The sequence below is a fragment of the Poeciliopsis prolifica genome, unplaced genomic scaffold (genome assembly GCF_027474105.1).
Source record: "Poeciliopsis prolifica strain line A6 unplaced genomic scaffold, Auburn_PproV2 SCAFFOLD001, whole genome shotgun sequence".
In the NCBI taxonomy this organism is placed as follows: Eukaryota; Metazoa; Chordata; class Actinopteri; order Cyprinodontiformes; family Poeciliidae; genus Poeciliopsis; species Poeciliopsis prolifica.
In genome coordinates, this window is record NW_026562376.1 from 15,747,686 (window position 1) to 15,762,348 (window position 14,663).

At 40.4% G+C, this 14,663-nt stretch overlaps 1 protein-coding gene across 1 annotated transcript in view; it reads left to right on the forward strand.

The window, feature by feature from the left end:
• Positions 1 to 861: 861 nt before the first annotated feature.
• Positions 862 to 14,663, forward strand: part of LOC129359574 (neural-cadherin-like) — a 124,523-nt gene continuing 110,721 nt past the window's right edge. Inside the window, exon 1 of the mRNA XM_055029284.1 lies at positions 862 to 2,205. Within this exon, the coding sequence (XP_054885259.1) occupies positions 1,206 to 2,205 (1,000 nt within the window). The 5' untranslated portion in view covers positions 862 to 1,205. The remainder of the gene's footprint in view (positions 2,206 to 14,663) is intronic.

Consider the following 14,663-nt stretch of genomic DNA (forward strand, 5'->3'; position numbering starts at 1 on the left):
ACAAGGACACATATAGGTTCATATAGAAAACATCATATATGTTAAATTTTCACTTGTACAAAGAATCTCATTGTGGACCCTCGTCCCATATGAATTTTCAACCTGAGCAAAATTCATATGGGACTCATACACATGCTGTCTGGAAGATAGCTATGGGGAATTGGACGTTTACACTGAGTGGGAATTAGACGTTACCACCTACAGACCAGGGTGTTTTTTATTATCAGTATTTATTTATTTATGCTCCCTGTGTCTGGCTCGCCAGCAAAGTGAGAAAGAAAATGAACAGAGTGACGGTGTTAATTTGAACTCTGGTGCGCACATTCTGGCTGCAGAGACATATGGAGCCATTTAGCGTAGGCTGCCTTAAATCATCGTGTTTGCATAGTTTAACAGCCCAAATCTCTGCCTTTGCATATGAACTCAGGCGCAGTCTGCCATTTCTTTTGGGTTCCAAACTAAAAGTGCTTGTGATGTGGCTCGATCAATGCATTGCAGACTCGGAAGAGGAACCTTAAATCCGCATAAAACCTGGGAACATTAGGTCATGAGTTCAGTCCCTACGGGAGAAAATGAGTACTGTGCATGAGTAATTCACCTTTCAGCGACTCATGCAGATTCAAAGACGCGCCGTGTAACCAGCATTTGGATACTTTTATAGTTGCAGGGTGGAAAAAGAGCGCATATCTTCAGCGGTTTTCTTGCGGACTGGAAGCATTAAGATTTTTTTTCCTTCTAAGGACAGTTCTTTACGCTGAGAGAGAGAGCGTATGTGGTACGCAGCTGCAAAGACGCATGCCGTGTGTGCAGCGACTCATTCCTTGTGCTGAGATTTGAGGGAAAGACCCTACTGACCAGCGCACAGGGTGGGGTTCACCAACAAGGCGCTCCGTCCCCGTGCGCCGACACGCCCCCGCGCTTGGCGCTGTCCGATTTTCTGGTGCTGAACGCTGGATACCAGAACGGCAAACTGCCTGCAGCGCGCCGGACCGTCTGCCTGCACGCAGACCCTTCATGGAGCAAAGGCAGGGATCTCCCTGGCTGCAGAGACTTAAAGTTCAGTGGGCTGATCTGCACGGATCGCACCTTGGATAACTATGAAGGAAATGTTTCTCAAGTGTTTTCCTTTTGTGTTTTGAGTATTTTCTCGTCAGGTGCTCCCCTCTTCGCCCCCCCGGTCTGGAGGTGCATAACTTGCCACCAACATGATTTGGGGTGTTTTGCTGTGTTGCCTTCTAATGCCGGCAGCTGGATATAAAACACAGGCTCGATTGCCTTTCTTCCACGGACATATTTTTGAGAACTCGCCAGCGGCGTCTAAAGTGAACGGACTCAGCATTACGGTGAAGCGCATCGACGCGCAAAAATGGTGCCCGGGCTCCGGAACGCACTTTAAATTGTTTGGAAATGGCAGTGAGGATTTCCACGTCTTCGGCCACCATAAGCGGGGAAACGTGCTGCTGAAAACTTCCCGGGTTTTAGACAGAGAGTCGCGCTCAGAATACCTGCTGAGCGTCGGGTTGTGTTGCCAGACGTGCGCGACGGAGTCTGTCGTCTTCGAGGCTGCGTTGGTGAAAGTGGACGTGTTGGACACCAACGACCACGAACCGACTTTAGTGAGCGCAGACAGTGTCCATATAAGTTTGGATGACACCACCGCGCTCCGTACTGTTGTTTACAGACTGGAGGCTGTCGACGGGGACAGCGGGAAGAACGCAGAGTTGACGTTCTCTTCCGTGCCAAAAAATGGCAGTTTCTACGTTGTCCCGAAAACGGGGGAAGTTTTGCTCGTCGACTCCATCCTGGGTCGCTTTTCTCCCATTAAATTTTATCTGTACGTGCGAGATCACGGCTGGCCTCCTTTGACCAGCAAAGCTGTGTTAGTTACCGTTTCGCCACAGCGATGGATGACGCGTTCCGCCGATTTCCTCGGACCAGAGAGGGCAGGACGGTCGCCGAGGGCGCTCCTCGAGTCCAGCACCGTGCTGTCCCTCAACGTGTCTGAGGACGCCGGCGTCGGCTCAGTCCTAATGAGCCTAAATCCCACCAGGTTTCAGGCAGCTGCCTACGAGCTCATTTACCCGGAGTCGGAAAGCTCTCCGGTCACCGTGGGCCGCGACAGTGGAGATATAACAGTAACCCGGAGGCTGGATAGGGAGACGGAGCCTTTCCTGGAGCTCACTGTTAAGATTCAAGACAAACGAGGTGTGTTCAGTATCCCTCGGTCTATCCGAGCTCAACTCAGGCCACGCAACACCCCGACACCCCTCCTCTCCTCTCATTTTCTGCACAATTATCCGCTTTGCAGTGATTTTGCCCTACTTTAATAAAACGCTGCACATTAAATGCACTTGGTTAAACTGTGCCACCATCTGGACACAAAACTTTTCATCACCTGAGGCCCTCTCATTAGACTTGACCCACTGATTAAACTCATAACGTGCATTAGGGCGGCCAGATATATATGCAGAGTTTGCGGCTGCAAAATGTTGCCTGGGGGAACCAACTAGAAGTTTAATTCAGTCAGAATAAGTTGGCAAATGCCTCAGTTCCACACAGACAAGTCTGTCTTAACAAATTAGGAGGTCATTCAAATGATTATTTACTTTCACAAATTCTGAAAGTGAAACTTGTATTATTGGAATATCACTAAACTATATCAATAGGGTGATATATTTAGGCAGTTTGTTGTGTTATTTATAATTATTATAGCTTAATATCTATAGAAACAAATTGGTTTCTCAAGAAATTACAAGAGAAACCACTAATAATGATTTTAAATTAATATGATAGACAGACAGACAGATGGCACTTTGTGCTTCTCCACAGTTTCTTTAGTAATGAGCTTTTGTGGCTAACACTCCTTGTGGGGATTATCAATGACTGTCAAGTCAGTAGTCATCCCCATGATAGTGTTGGCCTTTCCATGGCTTTAAAATAACATTCCTGCATTATAAAGAAGTCTTATTTATTATTCTAATCTTGAGACAAACCCTTTGTGTTCTCCATCTATAATTTCTAATTTTTATGTTTGAAATAGATCGTTGACATTAATTGATTTTTCAACAATATTTTACTTTGAGACGGACCTGCACAGATGAAAACTTTGTTAGTTATGCTAACTGAGGCCAGCTAATTTATGCACCGTTTGTGTCTGAGGTGGGTGCATATTATGACAGCTGCTGCCCTTGCCCCCATTGGTGGTGACCACGCTTTAGTGACAAACACAACATATCCAGGTTGATCTTTCTAACCCCTGTGTTGACCAGCCTATGTTATATTTTGAACTCCAAAATGCTCCATAGAAAATACAAAAATAAACACTGAAAAGAGTCGAAATTGGGCTCCTGCTAGAAATTGTGATTCAAATTTAACAGAAAGTGTTTCTTTTTTCCTACCCTAAACACCAGGATTGCATTTTCACAGTAATGACACATTTATTATTTGTTTTGTGCTGCACAAAGCAACTGAACAATAAGAGCTTATTCGATGGAGAAGAATGGTGATTCACGAAGGGACCTTTTCAGATTGACTAAATTATGTGTCCTTGATTGACATAGTTTTGGACTGTGAAGTTGTTTTCAGAGTTAATCCTTGTAGAGTGGCAAACCACTGTGACCCTCTCACACTCATCAGCTGGCATTACCCCTCTAATCCTCCTCACATTTGCTCTCTAGGCCCAGGGATTTGAAGTAGCACTACCATAGTCAGGAAACATTTCTCTTACTTGGAGGTGGGAGGGGTAAAATTATTGCCAGCTGAGATTTGTATTGATGTATGTGCGTTGGTATAAAAAAAAAAAAAGTTAGACTTCAAGCTCAAAAACGGAAAGATGGAAAAATGAGAAAATACGTTGAATCCAAATGATTTGCTTCCTAATTGAGCCTCACGGTGTGCAGGAAACGGCGTACACTGTTTTCGTTCAAATTGCCTGCTGCTGTTACGTTTCACAGTGTGTTCTAGATTGTAATTGCATGCCTGATTGAGATGCATTCTTGCAAAGGTAGGTGTCTGGAGGGATTTGGGGAGAGAGGAAATATAGCAAAAAAAAAAAAAAATCTTCTTTCTCTCTTTTGCTCACTTAACAGGTGAGTAGCAATATTCGGCAGGTCTGGACTGACAGATATTCAGATAGCTTCTTCCATTGTACCTCTCTTACCTGCAAAACTCTCCTCTCATGATCAAAGGCATGGCATGATTTTTATCCTGTGACTATGGGCTTTTCAAACAGAATCCTGACAGGAGACTGGGAGGACAGGCCTTTCTTCTGCTTGTCTCATTGTAGATCCATACATGTATATCCCTGATAGAATAACCCAATTTTAGCCTTTTGATTAGTATTTATAGAGGTTGAGTCAGGTCTCCCATGTGACTTGGTGTTTGAGATCCCTTTGTAATGAATTTTGGGACATGAAAGCCACAATTTTGCAAATGCATCAGGGAGTTTTTTGTGTGTGCTTGGTTTGTCTGTGAGTGTGGCTGTGTGGTCACATGAAAATTGACCCCAGGCGCGATAGCAATAGTTTTAATGAGGCCCCATGCGTTGCGTCATCTTGACTTATTTTACCACAGTGAACTCTCCGAGGCACAGAGCTGTCCGCCGTACTGACAGTCACCTGCTGCGAGTCAAACAAGACGTTGCCATCACATTACAGGCAGACAGCAGATCCCTCAGAGTTCTAGTTACAGCAGTTTACGGCAAACATTAAGAAAAGAAAACAGCCAAAAAATTGTGCTTGCTCATATTAGGCGATGTAAAAGGTTGAAAGATTAGTTCATGCAGACAAGTAATTGAGGTTGAAAGAGCTCACCACTGAAAGAAAAAGTGATGTTTTTGAAAAAATCAAAATATCTCTTTATGGCATCATTGTTTATTTCAGTTTCTCATTAATCGAGATCAGCATCACTCCTGCTCTGTACTAAAGTTGTTTGAACTGTTTATACTTAAAAAGTGCCCTGTAATTTACATACCTAGAACTCTTTTACAACTTGTCGCATTTAAACCATAAGCTTTTATGTACTTTATTTCTACTTTATGCAAGAGATTAACACAGTATAGTATATTGTTAGGAACTAAACTAAATTAGATGAACTGTTCTTAAGTTTTAAATATAAAAATCTGAGAAGTGTTCTGTGCATATGTATCTTTTACTACAATAAAAGCTGCAATTTTAAAAAAATTGAGTCCAGAAGAGTATGAAGGATACGTTTGTAGATTTGCTTGTCTTGTGATTTTTTTTATTTCTTTTTTTACCCATTCTTCTTTTTCTATTGATGTCTGTGAACACAAAATCTGAGCTGGATTTAGGTCTTTACTTTGAGCACATTCTGACACATAACACATTTTTTTTGTTCATTTATATTTCTGAAATAACTTAAGCTTAGTTAGACTGAAGCGAGATCATCTGTGACCATCAGCTTTCAAGTCATGTAACAGACTCTGAATTGGATTTAGGCCGGGTCATTCTAACAAATGAATATGCTTTCATCTAAGTAATTCTGTTGGAGCTTCTTGTTTCTTGCATTTTGTTGACTTGCTGGAAGGCTGACCTTTGCTCCTGTTTAAGAAAAGATAGTGTGTTAGGGGATGTGCATAGGGATTTGCATAGAAGCTCAATTTTGGTGATTATAGCGCATGGACAAGCATTCTGTTGTAGCTCTGGTTGTCCTGCTGGAAGGCTCATAATCATCATCATGACAATAGTAGTTTCTAGCCTGCTACTGTCTTAGATCAGTTTTGTTCTCGCTCCACCCATCTTCCCAATATTCTGATCCATCTCCTGTCTGTTCACTAAAACTCACCAAAGTCTATGATTTCTTCACAGAACAGCTGTGACAATGGTGGGATTGAAGTTGCTTAAATTTATGTGTGTCAGACTAAAGGGAACAGAATGCATATGCAGATTGCATCTTGTCAATTTTGTGAAAAAAATGTTTTTTCTTGTCTGCACTTTACAACTGAGCTTCACTGTGTATTTATCTAATAGACAGTGTTTAAATAAAATATAAATGTGGTAAAGAAATGACAAAATAAAAAAAAATAAATGTTAGACTTGAATACTTTGGCAGGCCCTCAAACATTTGCAGACGTGTGGAGTACAGACATAAAAGAAAGAGATCTCCACAAAATAAACACGAGTGCTATCAGTATAATATTCAGTAAATAATGCAAAAGCAAAAAGACCAATGGCATACAAGGCAGAGCTTCACAGAAAAGGTGTCGTTTCTTCACAGTCCCATCTTATGAAGCGGTGGTCTGGCCCTGTTGGTTTCCCTGTGTGTTGCGATCGCTGAACAGTAACCTTTGGGTTATACCTGAAATTTCTAAACCAAAACCTTTATCCAGTAGAAATGTTGTGGGACATGAAGCGAGAAGTTCATGTGAGGAAACTCTGCAAACTCCTGCAGTTAAGACTGTGGAATCAACAGAAATTCTGCCAAGCTTATGTGCAGAGGTGATCAGGCGTTACTAGAAAAAAAGAAAAGCTGCAATCACTGCAACTTCTTTGAAAACATGAATGAGGTTTATGCAATTTGATCACTTTCATATATCTTTTAATAATACGAGTCCCATAATAATAATAAATGACTATTTGCTTTTTTGACACTCTAGGTTGTCTTTGTCTAGCTTAAAAACATGTATATTTGTCTAATATTGAGAACATGTTTGAACATAAATAAAAAAATATTCACTTCAATTAAAAAATCCTAAATTAATCCAAAATATAGCAATCATCAGTCATCATAAATAATCCACATTAATATATTTGCAATCGCTCAGAATCTTTTTACCTTAATGTTCACTCTTGGAAATAGTTTCGAAACATTTTGTGTGGTGGATTGTGTACTCATTGCTATTAGGTGGTGAATGCAGGTTTACTTAATGTATAGTGAAAGCATTCATTAAGCAGTTAATGTGGGCATGAAAAGCTAATCACGGTGGTGTGAGGCTTTTTCGCGTTAATAAGTTTGAGGTGGGTACTGCATTATGATTAAAGCCATCACAAGAGCTGGTATTAGTGTTGTTCAAATAGAGATTAAAGAGCCAAGTCTGACAGTTAGATATACTGCTTGTGCATGTAGATGGGAGATGGAGCAGCACTTCAGGATTATGCACAGTGTGGCGTCAATCCTTTTGGACTTACCTGAAACAGAGTGAGATAAGCCAACACTCAAGGTCTATGCTAACAATAGCTCTGAGGATTTAACATGTTTGAGCACTGAACTACCTGTGTAGCCTGACGCACTTATCAGAATCAATATTAGGGTACAGTTCCTTGCAAAGTATTTAATCACTTTAGTTTTTTCATGCTTTGTCACATTACAACCAAAGCTAAATGTATTGTTTGTGTATTAGGTGACAGACCAGCACAGGGTAGTGCAGTAAAAGGTTTTCCCGGTTCTTTTGAACGTGTTGTGAGCATTGTTACTTAAATCCCCTCCTGAGTCAGTAACTATAAGAGCCACTTTTTAGTGCATTTTCAGCTGCAACTTTTTATAAAATGAAAACAAATAAAAACATCAGCATATCTCTTAACAGCTTTGCACATTACAGTTTCTGCCCAGTTGCCTTTTTGTCCCAAATTGGTTATGCTCAATTGCATTGTATTGAATTCAATATATATTTTAAATCTTCACACAGATTCGCAGTGGGATTTAGCTCTGGAATTTGACTGGGCTATTTTAACCTGAAAATGTTTTAATCTAAACCATTCCATTGTAGTTCTGGCTGATTCTTTTGGATCATTATCCTGTTAGAAAATGATCCTGTCAAAATTTCTTTCTTTCTCAAATAGGTTTTCCTCCAGTATTATGCTCCATTAATGTCACATGTCACCACCAACTCTGAGCAGCATGCCTGTCCCTGTTGAAGGAAACCACAGGATGATGCTTCCACCACCTTGTTTCACTGTGGGGATTTTCACAGTGTAGGTTTTCCACCACACATTGTTTTTACTTTGCCCTGTGGACTCTGTGACTCCTACAATCACCATCTTAGATGCCATGCAAACATGCTACAGTTCAGAATTTCAGGTATAAAAAATATCTGAAAAGTAAATATCTTTCCTTTCCTGGCCAACCATCTACCATCTAAATCCCGATGAAATACACACTGACTTGAGTTTGTTTTGAGACAGAAGTGGAAATCGTCGAGGGGTACGGATGTGTTTACAAGGGTTTGACTTGTTTTTCCATTCAGGCCAGTCAGGAGCCCACATTGTTGATTCTCATCAGCATGGATTTGATTGAAATAATTTACCGTAACTCTTGTATCAGATGCTGCTGCTCTCATAAAATTAAACGTTGTTTTGATTGGTATTTTCTGCTGTAATTGATCAGTTAACGTAACAGTGCAGCAGACTGTCATATCTGACTGCTTCTTTCTGACTGGTTTGAGCCAATTACTCTCGCTCATTTTTGAAACAATATCCGTATGCTACACATTACCATCCCAGCGACGTGATTCATCACACCACTCTCTTTTTTAATTACGCCTCCAAAAGTTTGGAATTGCTTTCCCTTTTTGCGGAACAAAACTAATACTTAGATAATTTCTTGTCTTTTAATCATCCTTTCGCCAAAACTTCAGAAAATGATGCGTCACTAGAGCATGAGTGAAGCTTAATTTCAATTTGTTTGTATGTATCCACGTGTCACAACAAGCTGCTTTAGAAGTTTTGAGTTTAATTAGGACTTTATTGCTGAATAGAAATGACTTCAGGACCCCCTGACTGGTTCATACTCCCTCTGTGGAAGCATCAAATTTAGCATACGGTAGCGTCGCCTTGTTTGTTTAAAGAGTTTGCTTTTCCTCGAGGCTTAGAGAGAACAGTCTTCCTTTCTTCTTGACAAGATCTCCTGCTAATGCTGGAACAATATTTGACTTCTAAACTATATTCAGTGCTCTAAGAATCCCCTGAGAAAATATTTTTTTCTGACATACCCTCTGTGTATCAAACCATCTGTATAGAAAAAAAAAAGAAAAGGTAAAGGCAGTGGAAGTAGGGCATGACTCACAACTCGCACACTGGTTATGCAGTGTTGTTTTGTGGAGAGGGAGCCAGGGACCATCGCCAGCTCTCCCTCTATAGGATTTCCACTGGCCCACAGAGGACGTCAGTTTAGATTTGCGGTGGGGATTTTTTTTCTCCCTCCTCGCTTTCGCTTGTCCCCACCCGAAGAATCGCTTTCTTTGCACCTGACTGGGAATCTGTTAATGGTATTTGACGGGTTAGGGGGAGTATTGAACACGCGGTGCTGCCCTAAATGGGCTTGAGCTTCTTCCCCCTCGTCTTTAGTTATCTGTGGGCAGGCTGGTATTCAGTTTGTGGTAATCACCTCTTTGCAGGATGTTTTGTCTGGGAGCTTTCTCCCTCTCCCCCTCTCTCTCTTTCTTGCGACCTCGCTTCCCCCATCTCGGTCTCGCAGTCAGCATCTCGCCTCATGCTGCCTTTAATCCAATTTCTCTTTTCCAACTTGCCCCACCTCCTCCCAACTAAATTTGCATATTCCCCCTTGTGATGTGAAATGAATTGAGGAGAGACTATCTCTTTTTTTCTGGTAATTTGTGACTGAAGGGCTGTTTGTTTAAGTAGAAAACAATTCCACAAAAAGACGTCTGCATTTATTAAATACAGTTTTAAAGAATTCCTGGGGGACTGGGCTTCATGTTTTTATTGTGACGGCAAGCATGCTTGTGGTTGTGTGTACACGCGTGGGAATTGTTTTTCTATCTGCATATCTAATTATTTAAATGTGTTTGCTTCGTGTTAAGTATCCACATTCTTAGACTCGTCACCTCCGGCACCTCTGCTTTGTAGCTGTAACACGTCTGCAGCGCTGGATTTCTGCTTTGTGGCTTCTCATTTATCAGATCTGTGTCTAACTTCCCTGCAGTCTTCGTCGTCTTCCAAAGTCTTTGCATGCATCTTCTGCCTCGCAGGTAGGAAGGGTGTGCTTGCCTCTGTGTTTTTGAAAGATGTGATTAAAGCTGTATGAACAAGATCACCGTAATGAAGAAACAGAAGTCTCCTCTTCTCCACACCTGGAAAAGATATTTAAAGTGGAAACAAGCGACTCGGAAAGGTCAGAGCAAGCGGCGTGAACGCTGATATGAGATTGGAAAAGTTAAGAGAGGCAAAGGTGAGAAAGATAGAGAAACACAGTGGCAGAACAACAAAAAAGATGGGAATGTGTTAATACATGCCAATGAGAATGTGCGTGTGAGCGTTTTCCCTGTATGTCTCTGCAAGCTTCGCAGAAAATAAGTAAAGGGCAGCCAGATGAGTGACAGAAAGTTGTTGACTGCTGATGAGAGGTCAGCTTGGTGAAAAGTAATTGTCAGATGGAAGCAAGAGACTGTTCAGAGGGCAGGAGTGGAATGAGGTGTGCATGTACTCTACCCTATAGTGCAGATAGGAGGGTTAAAGAGCACAGTAGGATTGGGGTGGGGGAGCATATGCTACTATATTGCTGCAAAAGCACCAATGTGCACAAGCATTTCAAAATTGTTGCAGGGCAAAAGGAGGAAAGATTACAGGAAGAATACCTAAACTTAAGAGAAGAGAAACGAAGGGATCTGATGGCACATAAAAATGTGCGTTGTCTGGGAGAGATGTTGGGTTGACTTTTACAGCCCTCAGAGCAGAAGTACTGATCCTCTGCTGGTGCGCTCTTTATTAGAGAATTAAAATGAGGATTTAGTGGGATCATTTTAATGTAAGGTATACCGGGGCCAAAGTCTTCATCAAGAGGGCCGACAAAGTTTTAAGAGAATGGAATAGTTTTAAAAGGGGATATAGTGTGAATGGTCTCACAATCCTTCATCCAACCCAGTGTTTATAAAAAGCGATAAATGTGTTCAATATCTGAAAAATGAGCCAGGTATCTGGATTCAACAACTTCCCCTGGACCACCACCCACAGAATCACCTTCAGGAGTATTTCTCGACCAGCTTAATTCATCTGAAGGCTGAAATCTTTATTCATTATTATTGTCTAAATAGCTCAGCCTCAGTTAGAGTATTGCCCTGTAGCTCCATTTGTCATTAGACAGGTTTAAAAATAGGTTCTGTATTATTATTTTTTAATAGAATGGTAACTGCAGTGAATGCGGAGGGATTTTTGCACATTTTTTCAGACCCTTGGTACTTTGCATTGAAAGGATGAAAGAGTCCTGTACGTCCAGATCGATGAGCACTTCTGTTAATCCCATAGTGAACTTTGAGGTGAACCAATTCTTTTAATAGATTAAGCTATAATGTGGGACAATCCTGATGTGTCTTTAGTACTTAGAAGGTTGCATCTGGGAAAAATGTAAAATGTTAGGCTTAATTCAACAAGTAAACGCTGAAAATATTACCTTGGGCACTTGTCAACGTTGTGTTTCTTGTAGACAATTTCAGTATGCTTTGAGAAAAAAGTCATTATTGACAAGTATCTGATGGTCTAACCCTGGATGTTGTCGTAGTGTTTTCACAGCTTTTCAGCCTTTTAGATGTTTATCTCTGCTGTCACCTGTGAAGTGCACAATTCAGAGACTGAGGTCCAGACAAAAGTCAGGGAGCAAAAACAATCTTTAATACATCTGCAGACGGAGAGCAAGAAATACACTGCATTAGGCACAAATTAGGATCCGCTCTGAGGAACCCAGAGTTGCATAGTTACTTTATTCATCTCTCTCTACTACCGAGGCGGAGACTCAATCTCCTAAGACCAAACAAAAGAAACAAAGGAAAACATACGAAACCTTGTATGCTCATTCACTGTAATGTTTACGGGATGTGAAAACTAAACACTTTATCTTCATGCAGGGAAGGCCACGGGAAAAACAGCGAGTTCCCAAATAACTGTCTGGGGAAGTTCAGCAACCCTGGGAAACTTACTTCAGTAGACACATCTTGGTTCATTAGTTTGCACACCTCTTCCAGCTGCACAGGAAAACACCTTGACCGAGATACAAAAACGTTACATTTATATGAAACATAAAGGAACATCATTTAATACGAATAACCCTTCTTCACACACCTCATCAGCACCTTAATCCACATGTTGGCTGCGATCTTCATATTACTTCTTTGCATTACTTTGTGGATTCGTAGACATTTTTAGGTGTTCTGTGAAGGAGACTCATTTCTTAGGATCATGGCAATAGTTTATTTTTGTCATGATTTTTACTGAAAAATCTTAATTGAGGTTTTGGTTGTTTTGAATCAGTGAAGCAAAACAAACTGACTATGTGGGAAAGATGTTGAAAGCTCTTGTTCCTGCACGTTAAAAAATGATGTGGGGATTGTTTTGATTTTCTGCCCTAAGATCATCATCACTCATGTGCCGCTTTATGTTTCATATGGCTGGAAAATGCTTCATCCAGGCCCTGATGCGATGTGGGAGCTAATGTCCTTCTTGCCTCGTTTGTAATCCTTTCATTACTTTCTTTACTTCTGCACATTGCCTCGAATGTACAGAGTTAATCCCCTCTTTTTTTTTTATTTATGAATTTGAGGCACATCTAGGAGAGTAGCTGCTGTAAATCAAGACAGAATGATTTAGAGTCGACATTCATTTTGCTAAAGCTTCACAGCAAGCAATGGTAGAGGCAGGAGGTAGGCAGGTGAAAATAAACAGTTTACTGGAGAAAAGATATTCAAAACGTACAAAAACGAGGGTCCAAGAGTGAAGCCAAAATGATGTAGCACAAGATGAGCATAAGAAACCATATTGGTGGCAATAACAGGATGATTTCACACTGAGTGAGAAAACTCAAGTAGTATATACTCTGGAAAGCCTGATTACTGGAATGTTAGACAGGTAAGTTAACAAGCAGATGGGAGACAGCTTGGGAGTGCTGACAGCTAAGACACTGAAGGAAGATGCTGAGTAGATCTGAGAGTTTAGACACCAACGAATGAAACGATACCAGAAATACAACAGGAACTCAAACACTACAGATTTGAGTTCAGACAAGAATAAAAATAAATTTTAAATACTAGAGGATACTACAAGGAATTGATCCTAAGGATTGGACTGAATATCAAAAGCAAACATCAACATATCCTAAAATGAAGTGAAACATGACAAAAGTTCATGACAATTGGATGAAGAGTCCTAACAGATGAAGAATCATTTTCTCTTCTTGGGTTCTTAAATTGGAATAAACGCATCTCAAAGTGTTTTTTAATCAAATACAATTGGGCTAAATTATAGAAAAGGCATCCAAAAAGGAGATTGCCCCAAGTACTTGGATATTATTTGGATTCCCAACTTGAATTTGAAAGTCATATTTGGAAAGCATCCCAAAATGTTCAGCCAAATGATTTCTAAATCACCCACAGCAGGAGTCATAACAAGGAGAGCTGTAAACAGAGATTGCAATTCAGTTAGGTGAAAAAACATCCTTTGGACAATCATCTTTCTCATTTTAGGATCCAACATTTGTAATACTTTGCCACCAGTAAGTAACAATTTGCTAGTCTTAGAACCTTTAAATATATGTGGAAAAAAAATGTCTCAAACAGAGACAAATGTGTGAACATTGAAACCAGCATACGCTGCACTGCTCAGCACTTTAATGCATTGTTATCTTAAGTTTTATTTTACTGTTAGCTTTAAATAGGTTTCTTTGTGTCATTAGTTTTAAAGGTTGACTTCTTAAAGCCTAACCAGGGTCTGGGTGTCTGAATTAGCCATTGTCTGGAGGCCCTGTAGACCGTACACCAGTTTCTTTGAAATACAAAATTGTTTTATGTCTCATACATGATTAAAAAAAAAGTGAAGCAAGAGGCCAAACTGACTACTATCTGACGACTAAGATACAATTATGCAAATGTAACATCTTCAGCCTAAGTTTATTAAATGCAAGTCATGTGGCACTTTGAGATTGTAGTTGTTTTAAGTGGAATTGTAAAATAATTGGACAAGACCACACCTAAATCACTCTAAGTCCATGCCATAGTTCAGGATGAAATTATGCTTCTACACTTGGAATCCTTGCACTCTCCTCCTCCCCTTTCATCTCTAAATATCCCAATTATCCTTCCTGTTCAGCAATACCAAAGAGGGGAATGTCGGATTGCTCCAACTTACTATGTACTTTAGCCAAATAGTAGCTCTCCTTTTCTTCCTTTTCCACCTCCTTGGAAAAAATACTCAAGCAGAAGTGCTTTTTTTCTCATGGGCCTGCTCTGACTAACCATTAGCAGAACAAACAATCTCTTTTCCAATAAAGAAAGAACACCAAAGAGTTATACACTGTAAGTCAGATATTAAGTTGACACAAACTTGTAAAAGAGCAATACTATGTATTTTCCAGGCACATTGAACCATTTTATAGAACAATCAAGAAACTTTTACCTTCAACTGGTATAAAATGCTGTAGGCATCAAGAATGAGTTAGAAGAAATTTGACTCAGCAATTTGGCAATTTTTCTTCTGTCTCTTTAAGAAGTTCCTGTTTTTCAATGGCAAGGTGACTTCAGTACATCGTCAAAATGTTCCTCCATTATGCTGTTGACAACTGTTCTTATGAGTGTTAGTTTGCACGACAGCAAACTAAAACTCACCCGGTGGAACAACACATACTGTTGCTAGTCCAAGACAAATAAACTGTTTATTAATTCAAGACAAACTGTGAAGGAATTGTAGAACAATGTGTGTTTTGTGCAC